The sequence below is a fragment of the Brassica napus genome, chromosome A4 (assembly GCF_020379485.1).
Source record: "Brassica napus cultivar Da-Ae chromosome A4, Da-Ae, whole genome shotgun sequence".
NCBI classification, from domain to species: Eukaryota; Viridiplantae; Streptophyta; class Magnoliopsida; order Brassicales; family Brassicaceae; genus Brassica; species Brassica napus.
Window position 1 is genome coordinate 2,752,748 of NC_063437.1, and position 22,983 is coordinate 2,775,730.

The 22,983-nt window shown below is 31.5% G+C and overlaps 4 protein-coding genes across 7 annotated transcripts; all 4 read right to left on the reverse strand.

Annotated features, from left to right (window-relative positions):
• Positions 1 to 5,562: 5,562 nt before the first annotated feature.
• LOC106445358 lies at positions 5,563 to 7,860 on the reverse strand. 4 transcript variants are annotated; one of them, XR_002664121.2, is made up of 8 exons: positions 7,618 to 7,852; positions 7,451 to 7,526; positions 7,023 to 7,218; positions 6,829 to 6,908; positions 6,580 to 6,678; positions 6,390 to 6,487; positions 6,105 to 6,300; positions 5,563 to 6,028 (listed from the first exon to the last, which is right to left on the reverse strand). XR_002664121.2 is itself a non-coding variant. In XM_013886891.3 (7 exons), exons 4-7 carry the CDS (start codon positions 6,676 to 6,678, stop codon positions 5,996 to 5,998), a joined length of 426 nt encoding a protein of 141 aa, XP_013742345.1. In that variant the 5' UTR covers positions 6,829 to 6,908; positions 7,023 to 7,218; positions 7,618 to 7,860; the 3' UTR covers positions 5,563 to 5,995. The 4 variants fall into 4 exon arrangements, 3 of the variants coding, with proteins under 3 accessions (XP_013742345.1, XP_022573665.1, XP_022573664.1); XM_013886891.3 differs by lacking the exon at positions 7,451 to 7,526 and having other exon boundaries at positions 7,618 to 7,860; XM_022717944.2 differs by lacking the exons at positions 6,829 to 6,908; positions 7,023 to 7,218; positions 7,451 to 7,526; positions 7,618 to 7,852 and having other exon boundaries at positions 6,111 to 6,300; positions 6,580 to 6,822.
• Positions 7,861 to 9,537: 1,677 nt separating this feature from the next.
• LOC106445355 (probable serine/threonine-protein kinase PBL1) lies at positions 9,538 to 12,058 on the reverse strand. The gene is made up of 6 exons (XM_013886886.3): positions 11,759 to 12,058; positions 11,233 to 11,537; positions 10,725 to 10,860; positions 10,501 to 10,643; positions 10,295 to 10,418; positions 9,538 to 10,190 (listed from the first exon to the last, which is right to left on the reverse strand). The coding sequence occupies exons 1-6, from the start codon at positions 11,787 to 11,789 to the stop codon at positions 9,877 to 9,879; spliced, it is 1,053 nt and encodes a 350-aa protein (XP_013742340.1). The 5' UTR covers positions 11,790 to 12,058; the 3' UTR covers positions 9,538 to 9,876.
• Positions 12,059 to 14,378: 2,320 nt separating this feature from the next.
• LOC106445357 (triosephosphate isomerase, cytosolic) lies at positions 14,379 to 17,009 on the reverse strand. Its single transcript, XM_013886889.3, has 9 exons — positions 16,752 to 17,009; positions 16,349 to 16,424; positions 15,885 to 16,008; positions 15,638 to 15,722; positions 15,417 to 15,549; positions 15,074 to 15,168; positions 14,895 to 14,973; positions 14,714 to 14,796; positions 14,379 to 14,621 (listed from the first exon to the last, which is right to left on the reverse strand). The coding sequence occupies exons 1-9, from the start codon at positions 16,788 to 16,790 to the stop codon at positions 14,571 to 14,573; spliced, it is 765 nt and encodes a 254-aa protein (XP_013742343.1). The 5' UTR covers positions 16,791 to 17,009; the 3' UTR covers positions 14,379 to 14,570.
• A 2,412-nt stretch (positions 17,010 to 19,421) lies between these two features.
• LOC106445356 (triosephosphate isomerase, cytosolic-like) lies at positions 19,422 to 21,954 on the reverse strand. Its single transcript, XM_048777954.1, has 9 exons — positions 21,701 to 21,954; positions 21,348 to 21,423; positions 21,011 to 21,134; positions 20,771 to 20,855; positions 20,539 to 20,671; positions 20,201 to 20,295; positions 20,022 to 20,100; positions 19,850 to 19,932; positions 19,422 to 19,752 (listed from the first exon to the last, which is right to left on the reverse strand). The coding sequence occupies exons 1-9, from the start codon at positions 21,737 to 21,739 to the stop codon at positions 19,702 to 19,704; spliced, it is 765 nt and encodes a 254-aa protein (XP_048633911.1). The 5' UTR covers positions 21,740 to 21,954; the 3' UTR covers positions 19,422 to 19,701.
• Between the last annotated feature and the right edge of the window lie 1,029 nt (positions 21,955 to 22,983).

Consider the following 22,983-nt stretch of genomic DNA (forward strand, 5'->3'; position numbering starts at 1 on the left):
GTATTTAAACATCTATCTTAAAATGTAAATCAATCTTAAAATATAAAATTATTAGTAAATAGAAAGTATAAGAAATAGAAATACACAATATAAAGAAAAATAAATAATAAGTAAATATATAATATAATCCCGAAAGATGACACGTGACATAAAATATAGTTTTACATTTTAATATTACTTATTTTCGAAAATTATAAAAAATATGTAAACATACAGCATAAAAAATGGAAAAACTACATTAAACATATGTAAGATTACTATTTTTCACTTCAAAAAAAAAGACGGTCTATCTCCATAATGTAACATTACCGTTTTATAAAAAAAACAAAAACATTATATATAATTTCGAAAATAATAAATATATGTAAAACATACAACATAAAAATGGAAATACTACATTAAACATATGTAAGATTAACATTTTACATTTTTAATTTAAGAAAATAATATGTAAACATACAACATAAAAAATGGAAACACTACATTAAACATATGTAAGATTACAATTTTTCACTAAACAAAAAAGACGGCTTATCTCCATAATGTAACATTACTATTTTGTAAAAAACAAATTATATATAATTTCGAAAATAATAAATAATATGTAAACATGCAACATAAAAAATGGAAATACTACATTAAACATATGTAAAATTACCATTTTACATTTAAAAATAACAATAATATGTAAACATACAATATAAAAAAATGGAAAAACTACATTAAACATATGTAAGATTACCATTGTTCACTAAAAAAACGGTTTATCTTCATAATGTAACATTACCATTTTATAAAAAAAAAAAAAAAAAACATAAATATAACTATTTGACTATTTGTCCAAGTTCTTCAATTAAACATTGCCGTTTTACATTAAAAATGGAAAAATACGTAAAGATTTAAACATCTATCTTAAAATATAAAATATAGACATTAACTCAATATAAAGTATAAGAAAGAGAAATACTCAATATATAAAAAATAAATAATAAGTAAATATTCTAAATATATAAATATAAGAATTATATATACAATAATAAGTAAATGCACAATTTTTAAAAAATGGAAAGAGTACATTAAATATTAAACATCTATCTTAAAATGTAAAATATAGATATTAAATAAATAGAAAATATAAGAAAAAGAAATACACAACTTAAAAACAATGGAAAAAGTATATTAAGATTTAAACATCTATCTTAAAATGTAAAATATAGATATTACGCAAATAGAAAGTATAAGAAAAGGAAATACACAATTTAAAAAAATGGAAAAAGTACATTAATATTTAAACATCTATCTTAAAATGTAAATCAATGTTAAAATATAAAATTATTAGTAAATGGAAAGTATAAGAAATAGAAATACACAATATAAAGAAAAATAAATAATAAGTAAATATATAATATAATCTCGAAAGATGACACGTGGCATAAAATATAGTTTTACATTTTAATTTTATTATTTTCGAAAATTATAAAAAATATGTAAACATACAGCATAAAAAAATGGAAAAACTACATTAAACATATGTAAGATTACCATTGTTCACTAAAAAAACGGGTTATCTTCATAATGTAACATTACCATTTTATAAAAAAAAAAGAAAAAAAACATAAATATAACTATTTGACTACTTGTCCAAGTTCTTCTATTAAACATTGCCGTTTTACATTAAAAATGGAAAAATATGTAAAGATTTAAACATATATCATAAAATATAAAATATAGACATTAACTAAATATAAAGTATAAGAAAGAGAAATACTAAATATATAGAAAAATAAACAATAAGTAAATATTATAAATATATAAATATACGAATTATATATACAATAATAAGTAAATGCACAATTTTTAAGAAATGGAAATAGTACATTAAATATTAAACATCTATCTTAAAATGTAAAATATAGATATTAAGTAAATAGAAAGTATAAGAAAAGGAAATACTCAATTTAAAAAAAATGGAAAAAGTACATTAGTATTTAAACATCTATCTTAAAATGTAAATAAATCTTAAAATATAAAATTATTAGTAAATAGAAAGTATAAGAAATAGAAATACACAATATAAAGAAAAGTAAATAATAAGTAAATATATAATATAAGTAAATACCAAATTTTAAAAATGGGAAATTACATTAAGATTAAATATATTATGCTTTAAAATAACTTAAATTAAATAATAATAATATTATGCTTAAAATATAATTTTAGAGAGTTTTCAAATATAGTTTACAGAACATTATAGGTGATGAATTTAATTTATTAAATTCGTTTATTACTTAAAACTAAGTTTTTTTAAAAACATACTCAGTTATAAATATCAATGATGGATTGGTGAGTATAACATGAAGACAAAAAATATAAATATCTGATTTCAAGATAAGAAATTCAGCTTTTATTTAAATACTCAATATATAATATCTTAAATTATTTTTTTTTTAAATATACATAATTTATATATATATATTAATCTTCCAAACTTAAACTATTATATTATATATGAATAATGTTTTTAAATAAAAATAATTTCTGATTTAAAATAAAAATAAAAACAACAAATGGTTATTTTCAAATAATGGATGTAATTTACATTATACTATCATTTAACAAGTATTAGATACGTTTTGATATATCATTATTTTCTATTTCCAGAAAACAATAAATTATTAAACATCAATATCATCTAAGTTAAGTATACGAACAACACAAATTCAAACATCACAAAAAATATTTACATAACCATTATAATACAATAATTTAATCAAAAAATACAACTAAAAAAATATTAAAAAGAATAGTTATATATTTAATATTTGAAAATAAAAGATATTTTTGCTAAAATTGTACTTACCTGGCCAAGGAGATCAACCATCTTTTTACGGATCGATCGAATGTTGAGCATGTGGTCGATCCGAAAATACACTGCAGTTTAATAAAATCTCTAAAACATTTATTCCAACTAGATAGCCAATAAAATTACAAAAAAATATTTAAATAGTAAAAAATATGTTAATTTAACGTGTTAAAATTTAAAAAATAAATTTTAATTATGACATGCATTTAACATTTATATAAATATATATCATAGCCTAAATATAAATAATTTAACAACTTAAATTAGAAAAAATAAAAATCCCGGGCGTAGCCCGGGTTAATCCCTAGTTTAAATGATACGGCGCGTTTTACAAAAAAGTGGACACGTGTCAATCCCTCAGAGAACGAGTTTCCAGCTATACAATTTTATATATACTAGTATTCTCTTCCGTGCTATGCACGGGCATTATTATTTGTAAACAAATATATTTTAATAAATATGTAAAATTTCCTACAATAAGTATTATTTTATTTTTTTTAACTCTAAAGAAACTTTATAATAGAAACGGGGTTATTATTATAAGGATTATTATTAATAAAGTTACAGAAATAAATAATCTATTGTTTATATTTTACAACACTTCAATATAGACCCAACATATCAAGATAAGAGATTGATTTCACTTTTTCAAAACCAACAAAATATTAGTATTAGAGATCAAATTCAGGAAAACCGTAGCTCTTGTAAAAAACAATTAGATATAAACAATATTTTTGTAGGATATTGACGTTATCTCTTGTAGTTTTTTAGTTCTTCTCGATGTGTCATTGCAAGTTGTATATTTACGGGACTCTACAGAATTAGGTAACACTATATAAGAAAAAATAAAATCAAATGTGTATATTACTCCTAATTCCTAAAGTAAACAAAAATAGTATCTCTATACAATTATAAAAACATGTATAAAATAAGGAAAACCAACCTGAGATTAGACCTTGATCTAGAAAGTAGACATGAGATTCCTTTTTGTTTCCTCTACCACTTTGAGTTTCTTAAGCCCAGTCGTTTGTTTTTGCTTCTAGTTATCACCACATTTTCCTTTTCTTCTTCTTGCGGTGCTTCTCAAGTTTATTAGTGAGCTTGTTACTTTGCTCTCTAGAATCATCACCATCACAACAAATAAAAAATTTCAAGCATATCGAGAATTAATCTAGTCAATTAAAAAACGGCAGTGACCTAATTTGTGTTGATTTACCTTTTTTTTAATGATATCTGCATAAAAATATATAGCTTTTACCAATGTCCAAAAGAGAAAAAAGAAAGAAAAAAAAATCATAAGTAGGTTATAAAAGAAAAAATGTTCATGAAAAAAATCAACATGACTAAATTATGATTTAAGTATTGAAGAGTTTGAGCGTATTTAATTAGTTTCACTAACCTGAATTTTAACTTCATCTGCCAACTTCCCAAGATGTTCTTTTAAGAGTATTGATGTCACTGTTTGGCCAGAGACATATCGACCTGGACATAGAATTGTAGTCCTGATGAAAATGTTGATACGATAATTAGAAGGCATCGATCTGTCTTGTTAGAGATTGAAATTTCTTCAAACTCTGATACAAAAAGTTAGTGGTGCAATTGCAGACTCAGAAGAATTGATAACATCGTGAGTCAAATTTTGTAAAGAGAAAGTCTTATGGTTTCAGATTTTGAGATCATGAAGTAGTGGGAGAGATATTATTGATTTTTATTTTATCTTGATTTATATGTAAAAATAATAGAAATCAGTTATTATTTTAATAAATAACGGTTTGTTACAAAGCTTTTTGTGAATTTGTATTTTTAATTAAAATTTTTAAATATATATCAAGTGTCATAATTTTTATTGGCCATGTGATTTGTGCTTTATTATATAAAAGATGAAAAAAATAAAAAAAAATTGTTAGTTTATATTTAGACTCCAGAAAAATAGGAGATGCAAAGAAAAATTCATAAAAAATGCTTTACCAGTAATCGTAAAAAGGTTGGTTATTTGTCTTATTTTCAAACTTTCATATTTTGTTTTGATAACGTGTTTTACTTTTCTGTATTTTTCAATTTTTTTTTTAAAAAATAGATTTTCCACATGTCAGCTTTAGATTGGTGATGCGACTTGCGCTTTAGTATATAAGGGATATAGAAGATACTAGGGTTAAGCCCGCCCTACGGACGGGTGATCAAATGAAAAAGTAATAAAAAATTTAAATTTTATATTATTTTACTCGGCTTATATTAATATTTACTGTTGCTATTTGTTTTTTTTTTGTTAGAAATGATATACTTGTATAGTTAATAATAAAATTTTAATTTATACAACTATTATTATTGTAATATTTAGATATGAGGAATATTTGCTTCGCATTTCTAACTGGAAAGATTTAGTTTTGTTTACTTGACTCAAAAAAAAACTACGAACTTGTTTTGTTTATTTGATATTTTTTCGATCCATTTAATTGCATAGCTACTAAAATAAAATGTGTTTGTTTTCCAGTTACAATACAAAAAAGAAAAGAACAATGTTTTAGTTTTTTTTTGTGAATATGCATTTGGCATCCGTCCATCGTACACTAATTGCTTACTTCTTGATTATTTTTGTTTGGAAAGGGTAATAAACTTTCAAAGTAGTGAGACTTGTTAATGTAAAATCTAAGAACAAGGTTTGGTTTTCGTAAATATGCATTTCGGATCAGTCCATCCTCTCTACTAATTGTTAATATTTGATTATGATTTGTTAGGAAAAATGTCTTTTTGCCAAACAGGACGCCTTATTTTATAACTGAAAAAGTCTGATATGGTGGAGTTTAAAAACCGAAGGAAACCAATGATATAAATTTTTTGAAGTAGTCGGACTTGATATGATAATGTCGGGAAATGCAACGAAAAAATCATCGTGTCTTGTAACTTTGGTTCCTCTTGCTCTTTCGATGTCAATCAATTGGTGCCTTCTTTCCAGAGCACCCATTTTCCTTCACTGGTGACTCCTCTCTTCTCCCTTCAATTAACAGAGTTGTGACCTGGAGCATTTGCATCAGCTAGTCCACCTTCAACCGCTTCATCGCCAACACAGGTACCATAATCCACAGAGGTTATTTTAACTCCAGAAACGTTGCTCTTTTTGACTGCTCCAGCACCTTACATATCATCTCCCAGATTGTTATTCCCACCCTGTCAAAGTGCATCCTAATCTTTAATTACCAACGTCGTAAAGTTGCACTGGACTAAAGTTTGTACAGAACTTTACCAGAACCTCCAAATTAGACTGCGGTGGACGCTGATTGGTTCCTAAATGTAGGAAACAGTGAAGCTCTGATGCTTTGCAGTCAAGTTGAAGTGGGATAGGTTCAATTGGAAGGTTAAAGTACTCCCAACAATATCTTGTGAACACTGTGGAAGCTCCCACTCCTGTGAGTTTTGGGCACCGACGTCCTTGATTCGCACTGGAATACAAAAAAAAGAGTTGTCATTTCTCAAAAATAAGCAACGTATAAAACTGTTATAAACAAATATGTATCAGATACGGCTTCACCTGATCAGGTTTGTTCTTTGGTATAAAATCGCTTCGTCGAAATCAATTCTCAAAACATCCAGATGATGGACATCAACTCGCCCTTCAATTAAACCAACCTATATATATTGAACAGTATGAAACAACTTCCAACACTACTACACTTAATTTGCTGTGCCAATGTGAGATCAATGTGCTTTGAGAAACATACCTCGTATGACATACTATCAACATCAAGCCTCAAGTTGTGGAAATGATCAAGCGAATCTGTTGTCCTTCCCATTACAAAACCATTCCTGAGCATCATCATCTGCAACGGACAGCATATACTTTTTAACATAACTAAACTAACTGCATGGTTTAGTTCTTCAACTTAGTCATTGATATTAGACAAGAGCCAAGTTGAAAGACGATGTTAAACACAAGCTGAACCAAGAAGAAGAAGAATTAATATCATAACCTGACTCAAGAACTCGGCATCTGACTCAGCTCCCTTGTCTTTAGAAGAGGTCAAGAAAAAGACTTTTCCAGATCACCATGCTACATTAAATAAATAACAACACAGATTCTTCATTAGTATACGCACACAATGCATACAAGGTAAATCAAACACAGAGAAAAAAAAGAGTAGACATCTTGAGGTCCTTGATGAACCTGTCAAACTGCAGACGCACACCACGGAGAAGCTCAAGAACGAACTCATTGCTCTGGCAGGGGATTTTGGTGGCTTCCAATATGTGGGAACCGTGTTTAGGCTCAGAGGTTTCTAAGCTGAACTTGGGTTTCTTGCCTTCTTTGACCTTAGGAAGATTCAACTCCAGAAAACTTCTAAGCTCGGCAGTCATAACCCCTGCCATCAGAAAAGGTCAATAATTTCATTAAAAAAAAAGAGACAAGCTCAACACCAATCAACCATTAAAAAACTGAAGCTTTTTCAATGTAAAATTGTAAAACAACATAAAGACAAAGGAGAAAAGACAAAGTTCAACATCAATAGGAATGAGAGTATCCTAATATATACGAAAAAAGCAAAGTGATGGTTCGAGTTCACAGAAACACCACTATAAATTTAATATGTATACCTTCAGAGACGGCGTTAACTTGGTTTAGGGCATCGAGAGCAGACTCAAAGGGGTGAAATATAATCAAAGATGACAACTTTACCAAATCAGAAACAAAACCATGAATCTACAGACTAACAAAGTCAATTTTCAGATGCAAACAGAGAAGAATAAAGAGAAGACGTTACCAGTCTAATCTCTCTCCCTGCGCCTTTCGATGTCGCTCTCAATCTCACGAACGTTCGTAGCCTCTGCGATGCTGTGTGTGAGAGAGAGAGAGAGAGAGAGAGAGAGAGAGAGGATTGCTTGATGGAGACTAATCGAAAGAACAAAACCGTCACGATGATGAAATCGTCGAAGATAGAGAGGTTTCGAGAGAGACAAAGAACAGAACCAACCCATTTGGACAAATCCTAAGGCCAAGTTTGATAAGAGAATAATAGCCCAGTTAAAAAAAAACTCATTGTTTCAGAATCTAACAAAATAAAAGATGATGCCACGTGGCGGTTTTTGCCCCATGCTCTGATGCTGAGGTGGAAAGCTGTGCATAGAGCACAATCGAACAAAATAAAAAATGATGCCACGTGGCGGTTTTTGCCCCATGCTCTGATGCTGAGGTGGAAGGCTGTGCATAGAGCACACGCCTACTTTATATATATAGATATTTATAAAAATGTTTTTACTTGATTGGTATTTAATTATAAATGATTTTATATCTTAATTTTTTAACATTTATAATAGAAAATAGTATTTTAAGATAACAACATAATATATAAGAATTACTAATATTTAATTATAAATTATTTTATATTTTAGTTTTCAACTGTTATAATAGAAAATATGATTTCAAGATAACAATCCCCTATATATTATTTGAGAAGCATTGCAACATTTTTTTGTAGCCACGTGTCAACACTAGAATGATTTTTAGAATCTTTAGAGAAATAGGTTGATCCATTTAAATATATAATAAGCTTTTTATTAAACCACAATAAATACATTATTAATGTGATTCATTATTTCCTTAAAAATAAGATTACGAAATTGCCTAATGTGGCTAAAGTATATATGACAATTAATGATTTTGAATAATAAAGATTTGATAAAAAAAATAAGTGTATATTATAATTATATTTGTTTAAGTTTAAGCTATTAAAATAAATTAAACAATCATAGTAACCATATAATAAAAATTAAAAAAATTATTTATATATTATATTTTGAGTTTTTGAAAACGAGTATAAATTACTAAAACTGTTAAAAGTTTCACATTCAAATTTTGTGATCTATGATTTAAAACTTTTTTTATGACATGATACAAATAATTTAAAAATAATATAAGTTGAAAGTCTCATTTAATAAGTATCAAAAATAAAAGATATATAAATATATGTATCATTTTAAATTAAAGTATATGCCATATAAAAATATATAAATATCATAATTTTGAAATTTACTTTGAACATTTTTAAAAAAATTTAAAAAATATTGAAAACTTAATGTTTTAAAATATTATAAATTACTTAAACCATTATTCCCATAGTGAAAATTTTGTTATCCCTAATTTAGACTTTTTACTGTAACAGATACAAATGATAAAAAAAATATGAGCAAAAAGCATCATCTAATAAATATTAATATTAACATATACCATATATATGTTACTATCATTTAAATTTAATTATATATCATATCAAATAGAAAAAATATTTTTTCGATTTATTAAATTTATTTATATGTTAGCACCAATTTAATTATATAAGTAGTAGATAATGACTTTTAAATTATTCAATATATTTTTATTATTTCATAATATGCTATAAACATATAATATATAAAATAATTTATATATATATATATATATATATATAATGTTCATCCCGCGCAAGGCGCGGGTCTTAACCTAGTATAATATATAACAGTTATCTTATTTTAGAAAACTTATATTATTAATATAAATTCGTTTTTAATTATATATAAAAATTTTACTAAGGGTATCATCGATTTTAACCGGTCAAACTTTTAACGTGAGAGCTTCATTGCGAAAAATCACTTCGCAAATAATAGTATAGACATAGAAAATAGTTAATTAGACTATATCTATAATATTTTCCCGAGAAAATTGATATATTTTATATATAGAGTCGAATTTTAATTAAAAAAAATCACAGAGAGTACAACTCAAAATATTTCCTAGAAAGAATCTATAGGCAGGAGCTGCAGGACATTGGATACAATAAGGAGTTTTGAAAGAAGAAAAGAATTGTGGGGCATCTTCTTTCAAAACATATCATGTAGCCTAAGTGTTTGTTTCGTGGAAGCAATGAGGAATATTACATCACACGAGGAGACATGAGACTTAACCACAGGAAGTTACCACATCTCTATCTACCTACTACAATCCCACGAGTCTTTTGGTGTCTTTACTTTGCGTCAACTTTGGCCTGTTAAACCATGCTTGCCTGCAGTTGTATCAAGGCTCGGACCACTTGGTCCATGGTTGGTCGTGACTTTGGTTCAGACGAGATGCACTGCACAGCAATGCTTGCCATTCTCACTGCTTCGTCGGGTTTGTACTGTGAGTTAATACGAGTGTCCACCATTAGTAGAACTTTTCGCTTGCTTGTGAGGTACGGTCGTGCCCAGTCCACAAGGTTTTGCTCCTTGGTCGGGAGGCTATGGTCCAATGCTTGCCTTCCAGATAGTATTTCTAGAAGCACAACCCCAAAACTGTATACGTCGCTTTTGGCATTCAAGTGACCTGAAAATATACACAAAACATTAAGAGGATGAAACAAGATTTAAAATATTAATTGCACCATATCTCAGTAACATTTTGTATATAAGAATATTGTTAAAATGTACCTGTTGACACATACTCAGGAGCGGCATAGCCAAATGTACCCATGACCCTCGTACTAACATAACTTGTTTCTCCCATTGGACCGTCCCTAGCTAACCCAAAGTCTGAAAGTTTTCCATTGAAGTCCTGTTGACATAAAACAGAACCAAGTCAGTATTTTTTTAACCCCATCAAGACAACAATGATACTTTGAAAAGTGCGCGTGTACCGAGTCGAGCAAGATGTTCGAGGCCTTGATGTCTCGGTATATTACTTTAACAGAGTCGCTATGAAGAAACGCGAGCCCTTTAGCTGCATCAAGCGCAACCTTAACCCGTAATAACCAAGAGAGCGGCTTACGCTTCACATCATCTGCTTCAAAAAAACGTTTAAACATAAGAACAAACAATCTTCCTAATATTTTTCAATAAAAATATTTGGTTAATAACTTACTTGTGAAGAGATGATCCTCAAGACTACCCTTGTGCATAAACTCATACACAAGAAGCCTATGTTCATCTTCCAAGCAATAACCAATCAATTTAACTAAGTTTGGGTGACTTAACTGTCCCAAGTAGTTGATCTCTGTCTGAACTCATAACAAAACATAGTCTTATTTAATTTATTTATTTTTATCTTTTTATTTTTTATTTTCTAAAAGAGAGTAAGATTAGAGTATTAGGGATAAATGTCCCACATTGGATATTGGAAGAGATCCTAAGCAATATATAAGATATAGATGGATCACTCCATTTAGAACCAATTGGTTTTAGGTTTTTAGGAGCGACGGCTCTGATACCATGTTAAGCTAGATGGGCTTCCAACCTAAAACCAATTGGTTCTAAGTGGAGTGATCCATCTATATCTTATATATTGCTTAGGATCCCTTCCAATATCCAATGTGGGACATTTATCCCTAATATAGAGAATCAAAAAGATTGAAGAGACCATATGTGTGTACCAGCCATTCTCGGTGACCTTGAAAGCCATCAGGGTTAAGACTCTTGACAGCAACTAAAAGACCGGAGCTCGATTTAGTTGGAGTGAGAGTTGTCTGATCGATCCAACCTCTATATACAGAACCAAAACCGCCTTCTCCGACAACAGAGTCTAGTCTGAAGTTTCTGGTTGCGAGTTTTAATTCGCTGAAGGTGAAGCTCTTAACGTTTGCTTTGCTAAGTATCTCTCCTTCTCTCTTATCAGCCGCCGAGGAGGATGATTGACAACTCGAGAGGTGAAGGTCGTCGAGACTACTACTGCTCTTATCTGCAGAAACACACAAACAGAGCGTTGACCAAAGTCAAAACTGAGGACAAATGAAAAAGGGTGGAAACATTTCTACTTTAGATCAAGAAATTTTCATTTCTTTTTCTATAAACCCATCATTAATAAACTTATAAAAGATCAAATAGGAAGAGAGACACATGAAAGATCTCAAAATTTTCAGGGAAAATGTATCAAAAAGGGAGATTAAGAAGAGAACTTACGGTCAACACGAGAGCTGAGGCAAGAACCCATTAGTAGAGAATGGAAGCAAACGAAGAATAAGGCTTTTGAAGAAGCTTTCTTGAGCTGTTTTGTGTAGAACAGATTATTGAAAGAGAGAGAGAGAGAACTAAGAATATGAAGAAGAATACATATGCATTAACTCAATTGGTTATTTTATTCAAAAAAGGAGATGAAGAAGAAGGTGTTCTTTGACTAACACGGCACATTATTTTTGTAATAATTTAATAAGTGGTGTTACTTTTCTCTGGTTTGGTTTTACTTTTTATAGATTGCTTTAATTCTTCAATGTAAATAGCTTAATATAGTAGCTTAACGTACGCAATATCTTTAAAAGATATGCAAGTATATAAGTCCGATTTGAAGTGCAGACCTGACTCAGATGGTCATGAGATTTTGGAATCTTTGCCGGTCTGAATTCGTCGTGGTGGGGCTGGATCCAAAATTGTATTTTAGTTTTTTCGATAATGTTAGATAGTCATGTCAGTTGCTCTAAAAAAAAAGATAGTCAAGTCATTTTCGATTGCTTTGCCTGTAGAGACGTACAGTATTGAGGTTTGTACAAGAACTTACGAGCTGTTCAAAAAAAAAGTACAAGAACTTACGAAAGTAAGATCTGTAAGAAAATATCCAACTTTTTGTATAATACTAGTAGGTTAGAAAATGCTTATTTTGGCCTAGTTGTTTGTTTGTTATTAATACTAGTTAGCATTGTATTAGAAGAAATTGACCGAGGTTATAAATGTCAAAATGTCAAAATGTCAAAAAAGTAATGTGAAAGAGTTTATTCAGCTCTCTCTCTCTCTCTCACAGTTGGTTTATTTACTAAATAACATCCTCTGAAATTTTGTATACCCTTTAATTCTTCTTTAGAATGTTGTTATTTGTTAGCAAGACGCTAGCTACTGTTAACGAATGAAAGAATTCCCATATTAGTAAGAAAAATAAATTTATAAAAGTATGGAACCAAACTAGTTATTACCGATTGATTTGAAGCTACAAGTACACGCAACTTAACTGTTACAATCCCACGTAAATGAGATAGTAGAAATAGCTTAATGACATGATTTTTAAACAAACACGACCTTGAACGTAGAGGACCTATACAAATGGTTGGTCGAGGTATTATGATTCACAATACTTACAGAATGGACTGCAGAACTCTCCAAAATACAACGACTTCGTCAAATCTCCCTTTCTAGTTTCTACGGTCACAATTGTTTGTTCCTTACGCAAATAACTTCAAAGTCAAATAAATAATATAATACTCAAAATATCTGAATCCATATCATCCTTGCAAGTTACAAGAAATACATCCCGAGAAGTGTGAAACAGAAAATATTAATATTAAAATATTAACGAGCATCTCTAGACGTATGGGGGGTTGACTTGGGATATAAAATGTAAACCACGTTTGTGTGCTGTGAATCACGTATTGTGCTATTTTATAAGTCTTTGTTGTGTTGTGTTACAGCATTTAGTTGGATTTTTGAGTGGTCAGGTCAAAATTCATACTCATATTCATTACATTGACTTCAGTATTTGAATACTAAGATTTTGAATTGTATATTCTGGTTGAACAAAAGAAAATAAGATTTTGAACTATTTCGACATTCGAAGCTCTTAATTTGGACTTATCTGTCAATGCTACTTAATCAATTTGTTTAATTATTAGCTTAAGTATAGTTAATTATTCTCTACAAGACTACAACCAAAAAATGACACTCATGGGAACATGATCTCTTATTTTCTCCATGATTTTCCCAACGTTTTTCATGATGCCTGATAAAACAACAATATTCCGTAAGCTAAAATGTCAAAATTAATAAGCTAAAAAGCCAAAAAAGCAATGAATAAATAATCAAAATTAAGAAACACCCACTCGTTGACAACTTGCATTGCCAAATTTCCGTGAGTTTCATCATTCAAAAAGTATTATACTTTTATTAAAAGTGGCTGACACCATTACTCAGATATCAAAAATTCACAAAATACTTTCTTCAAAAAAAAAAAAAATATATATATATATATATATATATATATATAGCAAAATGGGGAATTTGATCCTATACCCAAAAATAAAACTATATTTCTCTGACTAACCATATCATCTTCTCTCTACTCCTTTTTTTCTCTTCTTATCTCTCTCAGATCTCTTACTACAAATCTATATTTTTTTAATATGGTCTTCATCAAGTAAACCCTAACAAAATACTAGTGGAAGTGGAACAAATGACATCAGATCTACGTTCTTAAAAAAAAGGTGATATAATCAATCTAACTGATTATTAAAAAACGGCAAAGCAGTCCTTTTTACTATTTAACGGTAACCATACAGAGATAGCACCAGTAGAGAAAAAAAGGTAGTTATACTTGTACTGTTATGCTTTTACTGCCGCAGTGAATGGACACATAAGGATTGATTGGTATGAATTTTTTTAATAATAGTCTGAACATGATCATTGAATAAATGTTTTAGCGAAAGCCTGGACTTTGTATTTCGAGCTAAGATCAATTACAATGGGCTTGAGCCTGTTGGCCCAAAATACTTTCTGGCCTGTTCTATTTTCTTCTTTTTGTTTTAAAAAATGAAATACCAAATGAACATCAAACATTTCACTCAGAATATTAATCAAGGGAGAGATTTTATAAGTTGACAGCTAAATAAATTGGCGAAGAAATTGTTTGTTGCCTCCTCAAGACAACATAAAACTGAAGCAAAGAGTATCATAATGATACTGTATCAACTTATTAATAAGAAGCAAAAGGATTTGTGATTGTTTCGTGAAGTCATCAAGCGCTTTTCTTCACCTCAGCAGCCTTAATGATGTCGATAAACTCAGGCTGCAAAAGCAGCAATTGAAAGAAGAAGAAGAAAACATTAGCTAACGGTTTTGATTGAAACAAACCAAGACAAAACACAATACAGTATGTACCTTTAGAGAAGCACCACCGACCAAGAAACCATCAACATCGGCTTGACCACCTAGCTCCTTGCAGTTACCACCATTGACAGATCCTGATAATTTATTTTGCATATAATCAAGATAAGTATCAAAGAATCTGTGTGGAGGTATTTGGATAAAATCAAAGTACTGTCGTATGATTATTGTTTACCTCCATAGATGATGCGGGTTGTAGCAGCGACATCAGCGCTCACGTTCTTTGCAAGCCACTTCCTTAGCTCATCATGTACCTGTGTCCATCATCAAAAAAGAATATTGGTTTTCATATCAAGTAATGACGATAAGCAACAATGCTTCACTTCTCACACGCATAGAGAATAATAAACTTACTTCCTGAGCTTGGGCTGGGCTAGCGACCTTTCCGGTTCCAATGGCCCACACTGGCTCATAGGCTATGACAACATTTGGCCAGTTCGACACTCGATCTGTGATTACCAACAAAAGGAAGTTCTATGTAAGAAAAAAAGTCAACATGTACTGCCTTGCTAAAGTATTTCTTTACAGTTAGGAGATAAACACTAACAGATAAGACAGTCACCATGTACTGCCTTACTAAAGCAGTTATACACTTAGGGCAAGTAGAAACGATAACTAATATCACAGTAACAGGCCACTAGCGTCAAAGAGAACTAACTAAAATAGTGAAAAGGAGACTATTTGACAAAATACATACCAGCAATAGCTTTAGTCTGGGCAGCCACAACATCCATGGTCGACCCTGCCTCTCGCTGCTCAAGAGTCTCACCAACACAGGCAATCACTTTCAAACCTTGAGCAAGAGCATAGGCAACCTTGTCTCCAACAAACTAGAAATGTAGGATTGAGGTTAAATATCAAAACCATGGCTCTCAAATCCAAAACGTCTTTTAAAAAAAATCATGAAAGGCCACCAACCTCGTTTGTTTCATTGAGGAGTGCCCTCCTTTCAGAGTGACCAAGGATAACCCATGGGATGTTCAAGTTCACAAGCATCTCAGCACTGCAAACAAAAATTACAGAAGGCATAAGAGACAAGATACAACATGAAACAAGACAATCTAATGCAACTTCAAAAAAACCAAATATATTTCACATAAACCCATAAGTAATAAAAAAGAGAGAGTTTGCAGTGGAAATCAGTGGCTAGAGAAATCTCTCTAACCTGACTTCACCAGTGAAGGCACCACCTTTCTTGACCCAGCAATTTTGTGCCGCAACATAGAAGTCAGGCCTCAATATGCTCTTAACCATAGGAAGAAACACATATGGAGGGCTAACCACAACCTCTGCATTTTGAAAAAAATCCAGTAAGTTATTACCCCAATAACAAGGATAGAGTTATTGCTACAAATATCACATAAAAACCAAAGCATATATGAAAAACAAAATTAGCCAACAACAACTACTTGACGGATTTGAACATCCATGCATATATCCCAAATTCATGTGAGAAATACGTTTTTTCTTTCAAGTACAAAAGCAATTCATAAACTCATCTAATTAGTCGTTAACGCGTCCTGTTCAAGCATTTTCACAACCTTAAGAGTTCATAGACACGCAAAAACCAAAAACGGATAACCATATACTCTTCAATTCTATCAAAGCAAAATGAGATGCAGCACGTACCAACGACTTCTTGCGAAGGAACTTGAGCTTCGTTAAGAGTGTTGACAATCTTCTTCACTTCCTCAGCAGTTCCGTTCTACGTTTCATTCAAAAGTCACAACAATATCATCATCATAAGAATCTTTCTCTTAAGCACAAGAGCTTGATCCAAATCTAAGACGCCACAAACAAATCAATCTCAACAACTTTCATACTTTATCGAAATCCAACAAATCTCAACCATCGGAATCAGATCGCATAGCAAGGAATCTCAAATTCAAAAATCAATCGAGGCAGGCGATGAACGAAACCTTAAACACGAGTTTTCAGATCTACTTCACTTGGATCTACTACAAACAGATTCGCGACGAGATACTAAAGAAATACACAAATAAGATTAGGGAGAAGAGAAGATATGGCTTACGCATTTCCAGTTTCCTCCGACGAAGAACTTTCTGGCCATCTTTTCTCAAACGATGATCACGAGGAGAGCTTTGGAGTCACAGAAACGACGATGAAGATGAGATCGAGAGGTGTTTCAGTGGGCGATGAGTGGATGGATGACTCACGCAGGGGTCACTACTATATAGATTAAAAATATTACTCCGAATATTTGAGTAAGTAAATGACGATCGTGTCTAGGTGTTAAGGAATGTACACGGAGGAAACTAAAAGGGAATATGAGGGTACTATAGTAATTTCAACGGAGGAGGGCCGTGTAGCACAAGGTCTGGTCGGTGGGGTAATCAGCCGTGGAGGGTGCTGTTATGATAAAGTCTTAGCCCCACTAATAATAAAACAGGCCCATTAATAACTTTTCTTATTCTTATATTTGTTTTGTTTTTATTCTATAAAAAAATATATTGTGATTCTTAAAACATCTCCAAAAGAAACTCTATAGTTTTAAATATAGAATCTCTTACTTTCTAAAAAGAAACTTCAAATTCGAATTTTCATCTTTTTAATTTCATTTTGGTCCTTACAATTAATTACACATCACATTTATGATTCTTAAGTATTTTTTTGTTTATCGTTTTAATTTTAAAACTTTTATTTCTCATAAATATTTCAAATTTGTTTTTATAAATTCAGGTTTTATACATAAAATTTTACATGAAGACATAATTGTTACACAATTTAAATTTTACAACAAAACTAATAATATCGTAATTTTTCTCTGGAACCTCCAAAATTTCTAAAATATTGTCCAAACAAATTTTGTGTAATCGAAGATAGAGCATTATGGAAATAATTTTATAGAATAATAAGGTATTTTACTTGTAGTTTAATATTAAATTATGTATTTCTATTTATAATTTTATATTTTAGTGTAAAATTTTATGTATTAATATTTCTGTAATATTTTCATATATGTACTAGTTATTTATAAAAGTTTTATGCATTTACATTAATTATGACAAATATAAAGACTATCATAATTATTTGAAATTAAGTTTGAAACTTTACTTTTGGAAAAAAAAACACATTGAAACTTCAAATATAGAATTTTTGGAAACTTCAAAATAGAAAATCTTTAAGAGATGCTTTTATATTAGTTTTCTCCTCCGTTGATTTGTGAGGGGGGATTTACATGTTATAGACATTTAAGTGAACCGCAAAGCCTAATAAACATGCTATTCATTTTTTGGTCTAAATGTTATTCATATTAACTAATTCATCATTTGTTTTTATTTCTCCAAATTTCTAAAAGTTATTTATTGATCTAAAATCTGAATTATATATTTTGGATACCTTCGTATGTCTGCTTTTGACATTATCAAACGGCGTGACGCGTTTCGGTGAGACTATTTCTACAAAGGATATATCTTAACAAGAAGTTAACTTCAAAAACTATTAAAAAGTTTAACCAAAAAAATACATAACTATATATAAAAAAATTATGAAAATTTTGGACTGCAAAAAGCAATACAATTAAATTTTTCTAGACCACGAAGGCCATGATAGGGTGCAAATGTGCAATACATACATAAAAACGCGGATGTATCACTTCCCACCAGATTGTATCTGTCGATGGGCAAATAAGAAAGTGTTCAGAGCTTCACGCCACATCAAATCTTTCATGATAAACATATCCAATCTAGACAAGAAACACCGTTAAACCGAAGAATAATGGTAAAGATAAAGTTCACAAGTGTCTCCAAACACACAACTGAATCTGAGCAATCCAATGCCATGTTTCACCTTTCCAGTACATGCGTTTCTTTTTTTTAAAGTTGCTTCATCAGTTGTAGTCCTTGTGGATGTTGTTTGATCACGACATCGCAAACGCCATATGGGAGTCTTAAAGATCACTAGGGTGGGCATAAGGAAGATTTCTAGGATCTTATTTTTTTAACACTGAATGTTATAAAGCCACCAAAGCAAAAATTGCAAAATATTTGCTACAAAAACTCAAAACACACCGATAGGCACGAAAAGAATAACCAATATACAAAGGCTATTGAACCAAGCAATAGTACATAAAGACAAACCGTTCAACCCCTAATAGGTGGAATCCTATGGTGTACCTTTTCCAGATCATGTATGCAGTGATACGGCTTCTGCAGAGATTAGATGGAGGAGCCAGTGAGGACCTTTGTTGCGATGTACGATTGGTACGTTTGTTCAATGGTAATACTCTGCAATTTTCAAAGCTATCATATTCCTACTTGATTGCACATACTCCAGCGACCAAGCATTCAAACTATCTCAAACAAAGGTTTCTTGAGATACAAAAGAGACTGCACTGTTCAGAGTTCATTTTACTTCACAGCTGGATGTCATCCATGCTTTTATCTACACTAGCAAACGGTGTTGAACGGCATACGGATCTTATCTTCAGAGGTGAAGAGAGCCGTTGCTCGGGACTTTCAAACGGTGTTGGTCTCATGTTACTTTGGGTGAAGTATGGGTTTGGATTCTGTCGTTTTATACTCTGTTTTGCTCTGTCGAATAAGTACAAGTGTACAACCAATAAGAACAGAAACTAAGGATAAGAGCTAACTGTTACCATCAACGGAAATTATAAGCCGGGCCTTTTGTAATTCGAGTCGAAATCAGTTACACTGGAATTGGGTTTGCGGTCCAAAAACACTGTCGAAACAAAGCTGTTCTTTTTTTTTTTCCAAAAATGGAATAGGAAATACAAGAACAACAATAGACCAAATACAACTTCACTGGGGAAGATTAGAAAAAGCAGAGATTTTGTGAGTTCAGAGCTAAATAAATCGGCCAAGAAAATGTTTGTTGCCTCCTCAAAACAACATACAACTGAAGCAAAGAGTATCATAATAACACTGTATCGACTTATTCATTTTTTCTATCAGAGTTGAGACTGAAGAAGTAAAAGGATTTGAGATCGTTTCGTGAAGTCACTAAGCGCTTTTCTTCACCTCAGCAGCCTTGATGATGTCGATAAACTCAGGCTGCAAAATCAACAATCAAAGAAGAAAAACACACATTAGATAATGATTCTGGTTGCAAGCAACAAAGAAAGCATTATATTTACAAGGCTAAACACACCTTTAGAGAAGCACCACCGACCAAGAAACCATCAACATCGGCCTGACCACCTAGCTCCTTGCAGTTACCACCATTGACAGATCCTGAAAGTTTATTTACATAATCAAGCTTAATATCGAAGAGACTTTGTGGAGGCATTTGGATAAAATCAAAGTATTGTATTATTGTTTACCTCCATAGATGATGCGGGTTGTAGCAGCGACATCAGCGCTCACGTTCTTTGCGAGCCACTTCCTCAGCTCATCATGTACCTGTGTCCATCAAGGAGAAAGAATATTGGTTTTCATATCAAGTAATGACGATAAGCAACAATGCTTCACGTCTCACACGCATAGAGAATAATAAACTTACTTCCTGAGCTTGGGCTGGGCTAGCGACCTTTCCGGTTCCAATGGCCCACACTGGTTCATATGCAATGACAACATCTGACCAGTTCGACACCCGGTCTGCCATTACCAACACAAATAAAGTCTTTATAAGAATATTGGCCAGCAAAACATTTATTTGCAGTTAGGAGATAAACACTAACAGATAGGATAAAGTCAACATGTACAGTCTTACTGAAGACAGCTACGCACTCAGAGCAAGTCGATAAAAAAAAAACTAATATCAAAATAACAAGCCCACACAGTCAAAGAGAACGAACTAATAAAGCAAAAAGAAATGGAAATGTTTGACAAAATACATACCAGCAATAGCTTTAGTCTGGGCAGCCACAACATCCATGGTCGATCCAGACTCTCGCTGCTCAAGAGTCTCACCAACACAAGCAATCACTTTCAAACCTTGAGCAAGAGCATAGGCAACCTTGTCTCCAACAAACTATAAATGTAGAATTGAGTTCAATATCAAAATCATGGCTCTCAAATCCAAACTGTACGGCAGAATTTAAAAAAAAAAATCATGAAAGGTCTCTCCAACCTCGTTTGTTTCATTGAGAAGTGCCCTCCTTTCAGAGTGACCAAGGATAACCCATGGGATGTCCAAGTTCACAAGCATCTCAGCACTGCACACACAAGAATACAATATGAAACAAGACAAAGAAGAGCAACCTCAACATCATCTAAGGCAAGTTTCACAAAACAAACATATTTACTACATAAAACCATAAGGATTAAACAGTTCAAAGTAGACATCAGTGGCTAGAGAAATCTCTCTAACCTGACTTCACCAGTGAAGGCACCTCCTTTCTTGACCCAGCAATTTTGGGCCGCAACATAGAAGTCAGGCCTCAATATGCTCTTAACCATAGGAAGAAACACATATGGAGGGCTAACCACAACCTCTGCATTTGTAAAATTTTCCAGTACTTTAATTATAAAGCATATATAAACAAATAAAACTCAACTACTCGATAAACTTGACCATCCATGCATACAGAATCTTATTTATTCCAGATTCAAGTGACAAATACGTTTTATCTAAACAAAAGTAATTCACAAGCTCTTCTAATTAGTTATTAGGCAGTCCCTAAGAGTGATTGAGATGCAGCACGTACCAACGACGTCTTGTGAAGGAACTTGAGCTTCGTTAAGAGTGTTGACAATCTTCTTCACTTCCTCAGCAGTTCCGTTCTACGTTTATTTCAAAATTCACAATAATATCACCATCATAAGCATCGCATCTCTCTCTAATCCAAATAACATCAGAATAGAGGAATCTCAATAATCGGAATCAGATCACATACAACTAATCAAAACATGGATCCGAATCTCAAATTCAAATCGGGATTGTTCGATCTACTTCACTTGATCGGCGAGGAAACAAGCAGATCATCGACAAGCGACTATAAGCGAGAGATTAAAAAAAAAAAGTACAGAAAGAGATTAGGGAGAAGAGAAGAGAGCTTACGCATTTCCAGTTGCCTCCGACGAAGAACTTTCTAGCCATCTTTCTCAAACGATGATCACGAGGAGGAGGAGAGGTTAGGAGTCGCAGAAACGACGATGAAGATAGATCTAGTGTGTGTTGAGTGGGCGATGACTCACGCAGGGGGAGTCACATTTATATAAATAAAAAATATATTCAGAATATCTGAGTTAGGAAATGACGATCCTGCCAAGGTATTAAAGAATATACTCGAAGGGAACTGAGGAAAGTAGAGGGTAGTAAAGTAAATTACCACGGAGGATGGACGTGTTGCTCAAGGTCTGGTCGGTGGGTGGGTATAGACGCCGTGGAGAGTGCTGCTATTATAAAGTCTTAGCCCACTAAACATATCAAATAATAAATCAGGCCCATTAACGACTTTTCAAATTCTTATAACTATTTTGCTTTCTTTTCTATAAAAAAAACTAGATAGGTCCGCGTTACTATGAAATATATTTTATGTGTAATAAATATAATTATATAATTGTATTTTTCTTTTGTGTGTGTTATATAAGCTTACGCAAGAGAAGTGTATAATAATGTTTATGGTTTTTGAGAATGTTACATTATGAAAAGATTATGTATGCTAATTAAGATTAATTATGTTTGATTTTGATGTTAGTGTCTACGTTAATTGATTGTGGCATATAACATGCTATAATGAGTGGATGAGATATAAGCGATGCTCTCGTTATAAGTTTTTTGATAATTTTAAATTCAAAATTGGTTGATTAATTGTGGTTTGCTATATTGGGTTATTAAAAATAGACTTATGGTCTTCGTGATTATCATTTCTATGGATGGATTGGGGTCATGATTGCATTACATTACGGTTTATGTTAAGTTGAATATGATGTTTAAAAACTGAGTAAAATAGTGAAAGTGTAAATCTAATTTTTTATATTATACATTAACACTTAAATGTATAGTTATAGACACTACAACAAATCAGCTAAATAGCTACCGATTTATTCATTACTACAAAGGAGAATCTGTAGCTAAAACGCAGTAAGCGACGGATAGCAGAAACCGTGGCGTCAGCGTCGACGCTAACTCCAATCCGTCGCTATGTCATAGCTCGCTCGCGACGGATGAGCAAAAGCATTTGCCGATAGCTGTTAGCTACAACATGACTATGAAGTTTTCTGTCGCACCCTAGCAACGCTTTTAGCAAGAGATATATTGTAGTTAAGTGACTACAAAACTTGGCAACAATTTATCCTAAGCAAAGTTATAGCAAATGGAGTTACAAATTTAATTACAAA

What these genes read in the sequence shown, in the direction of transcription:
- LOC106445357 (XM_013886889.3), bottom strand. Translation starts at nt 16,790, where the DNA reads ATGGCCAGAAAGTTCTTCGTCGGAGGAAACTGGAAATGC. An exon ending in TCCTTCGCAAGAAGTCGTTG is followed by an intron (nt 16,009 to 16,348) that starts GTACGTGCTGCA and finishes TTCAAAATGCAG; the next exon opens with AGGTTGTGGTTAGCCCTCCA. An exon ending in TCCTCAATGAAACAAACGAG is followed by an intron (nt 15,550 to 15,637) that starts GTTGGTGGCCTT and finishes CTACATTTCTAG; the next exon opens with TTTGTTGGAGACAAGGTTGC.
- LOC106445358 (XM_022717943.2), bottom strand. Translation starts at nt 6,708, where the DNA reads ATGTTAAAAAGTATATGCTGTCCGTTGCAGATGATGATGCTCAGGAAT. An exon ending in CAAAGAACAAACCTGATCAG is followed by an intron (nt 6,301 to 6,389) that starts GTGAAGCCGTAT and finishes TTTGTATTCCAG; the next exon opens with TGCGAATCAAGGACGTCGGT. An exon ending in AGTCTAATTTGGAGGTTCTG is followed by an intron (nt 6,029 to 6,104) that starts GTAAAGTTCTGT and finishes GCACTTTGACAG; the next exon opens with GGTGGGAATAACAATCTGGG.
- LOC106445356 (XM_048777954.1), bottom strand. Translation starts at nt 21,739, where the DNA reads ATGGCTAGAAAGTTCTTCGTCGGAGGCAACTGGAAATGC. An exon ending in TCGGAGGCAACTGGAAATGC is followed by an intron (nt 21,424 to 21,700) that starts GTAAGCTCTCTT and finishes AAATAAACGTAG; the next exon opens with AACGGAACTGCTGAGGAAGT. An exon ending in GCCTTCACTGGTGAAGTCAG is followed by an intron (nt 20,856 to 21,010) that starts GTTAGAGAGATT and finishes TTGTGTGTGCAG; the next exon opens with TGCTGAGATGCTTGTGAACT.
- LOC106445355 (XM_013886886.3), bottom strand. Translation starts at nt 11,789, where the DNA reads ATGGGTTCTTGCCTCAGCTCTCGTGTTGACC. An exon ending in AAGGTCACCGAGAATGGCTG is followed by an intron (nt 10,861 to 11,232) that starts GTACACACATAT and finishes TTATGAGTTCAG; the next exon opens with ACAGAGATCAACTACTTGGG. An exon ending in TCCTGAGTATGTGTCAACAG is followed by an intron (nt 10,191 to 10,294) that starts GTACATTTTAAC and finishes GTATATTTTCAG; the next exon opens with GTCACTTGAATGCCAAAAGC.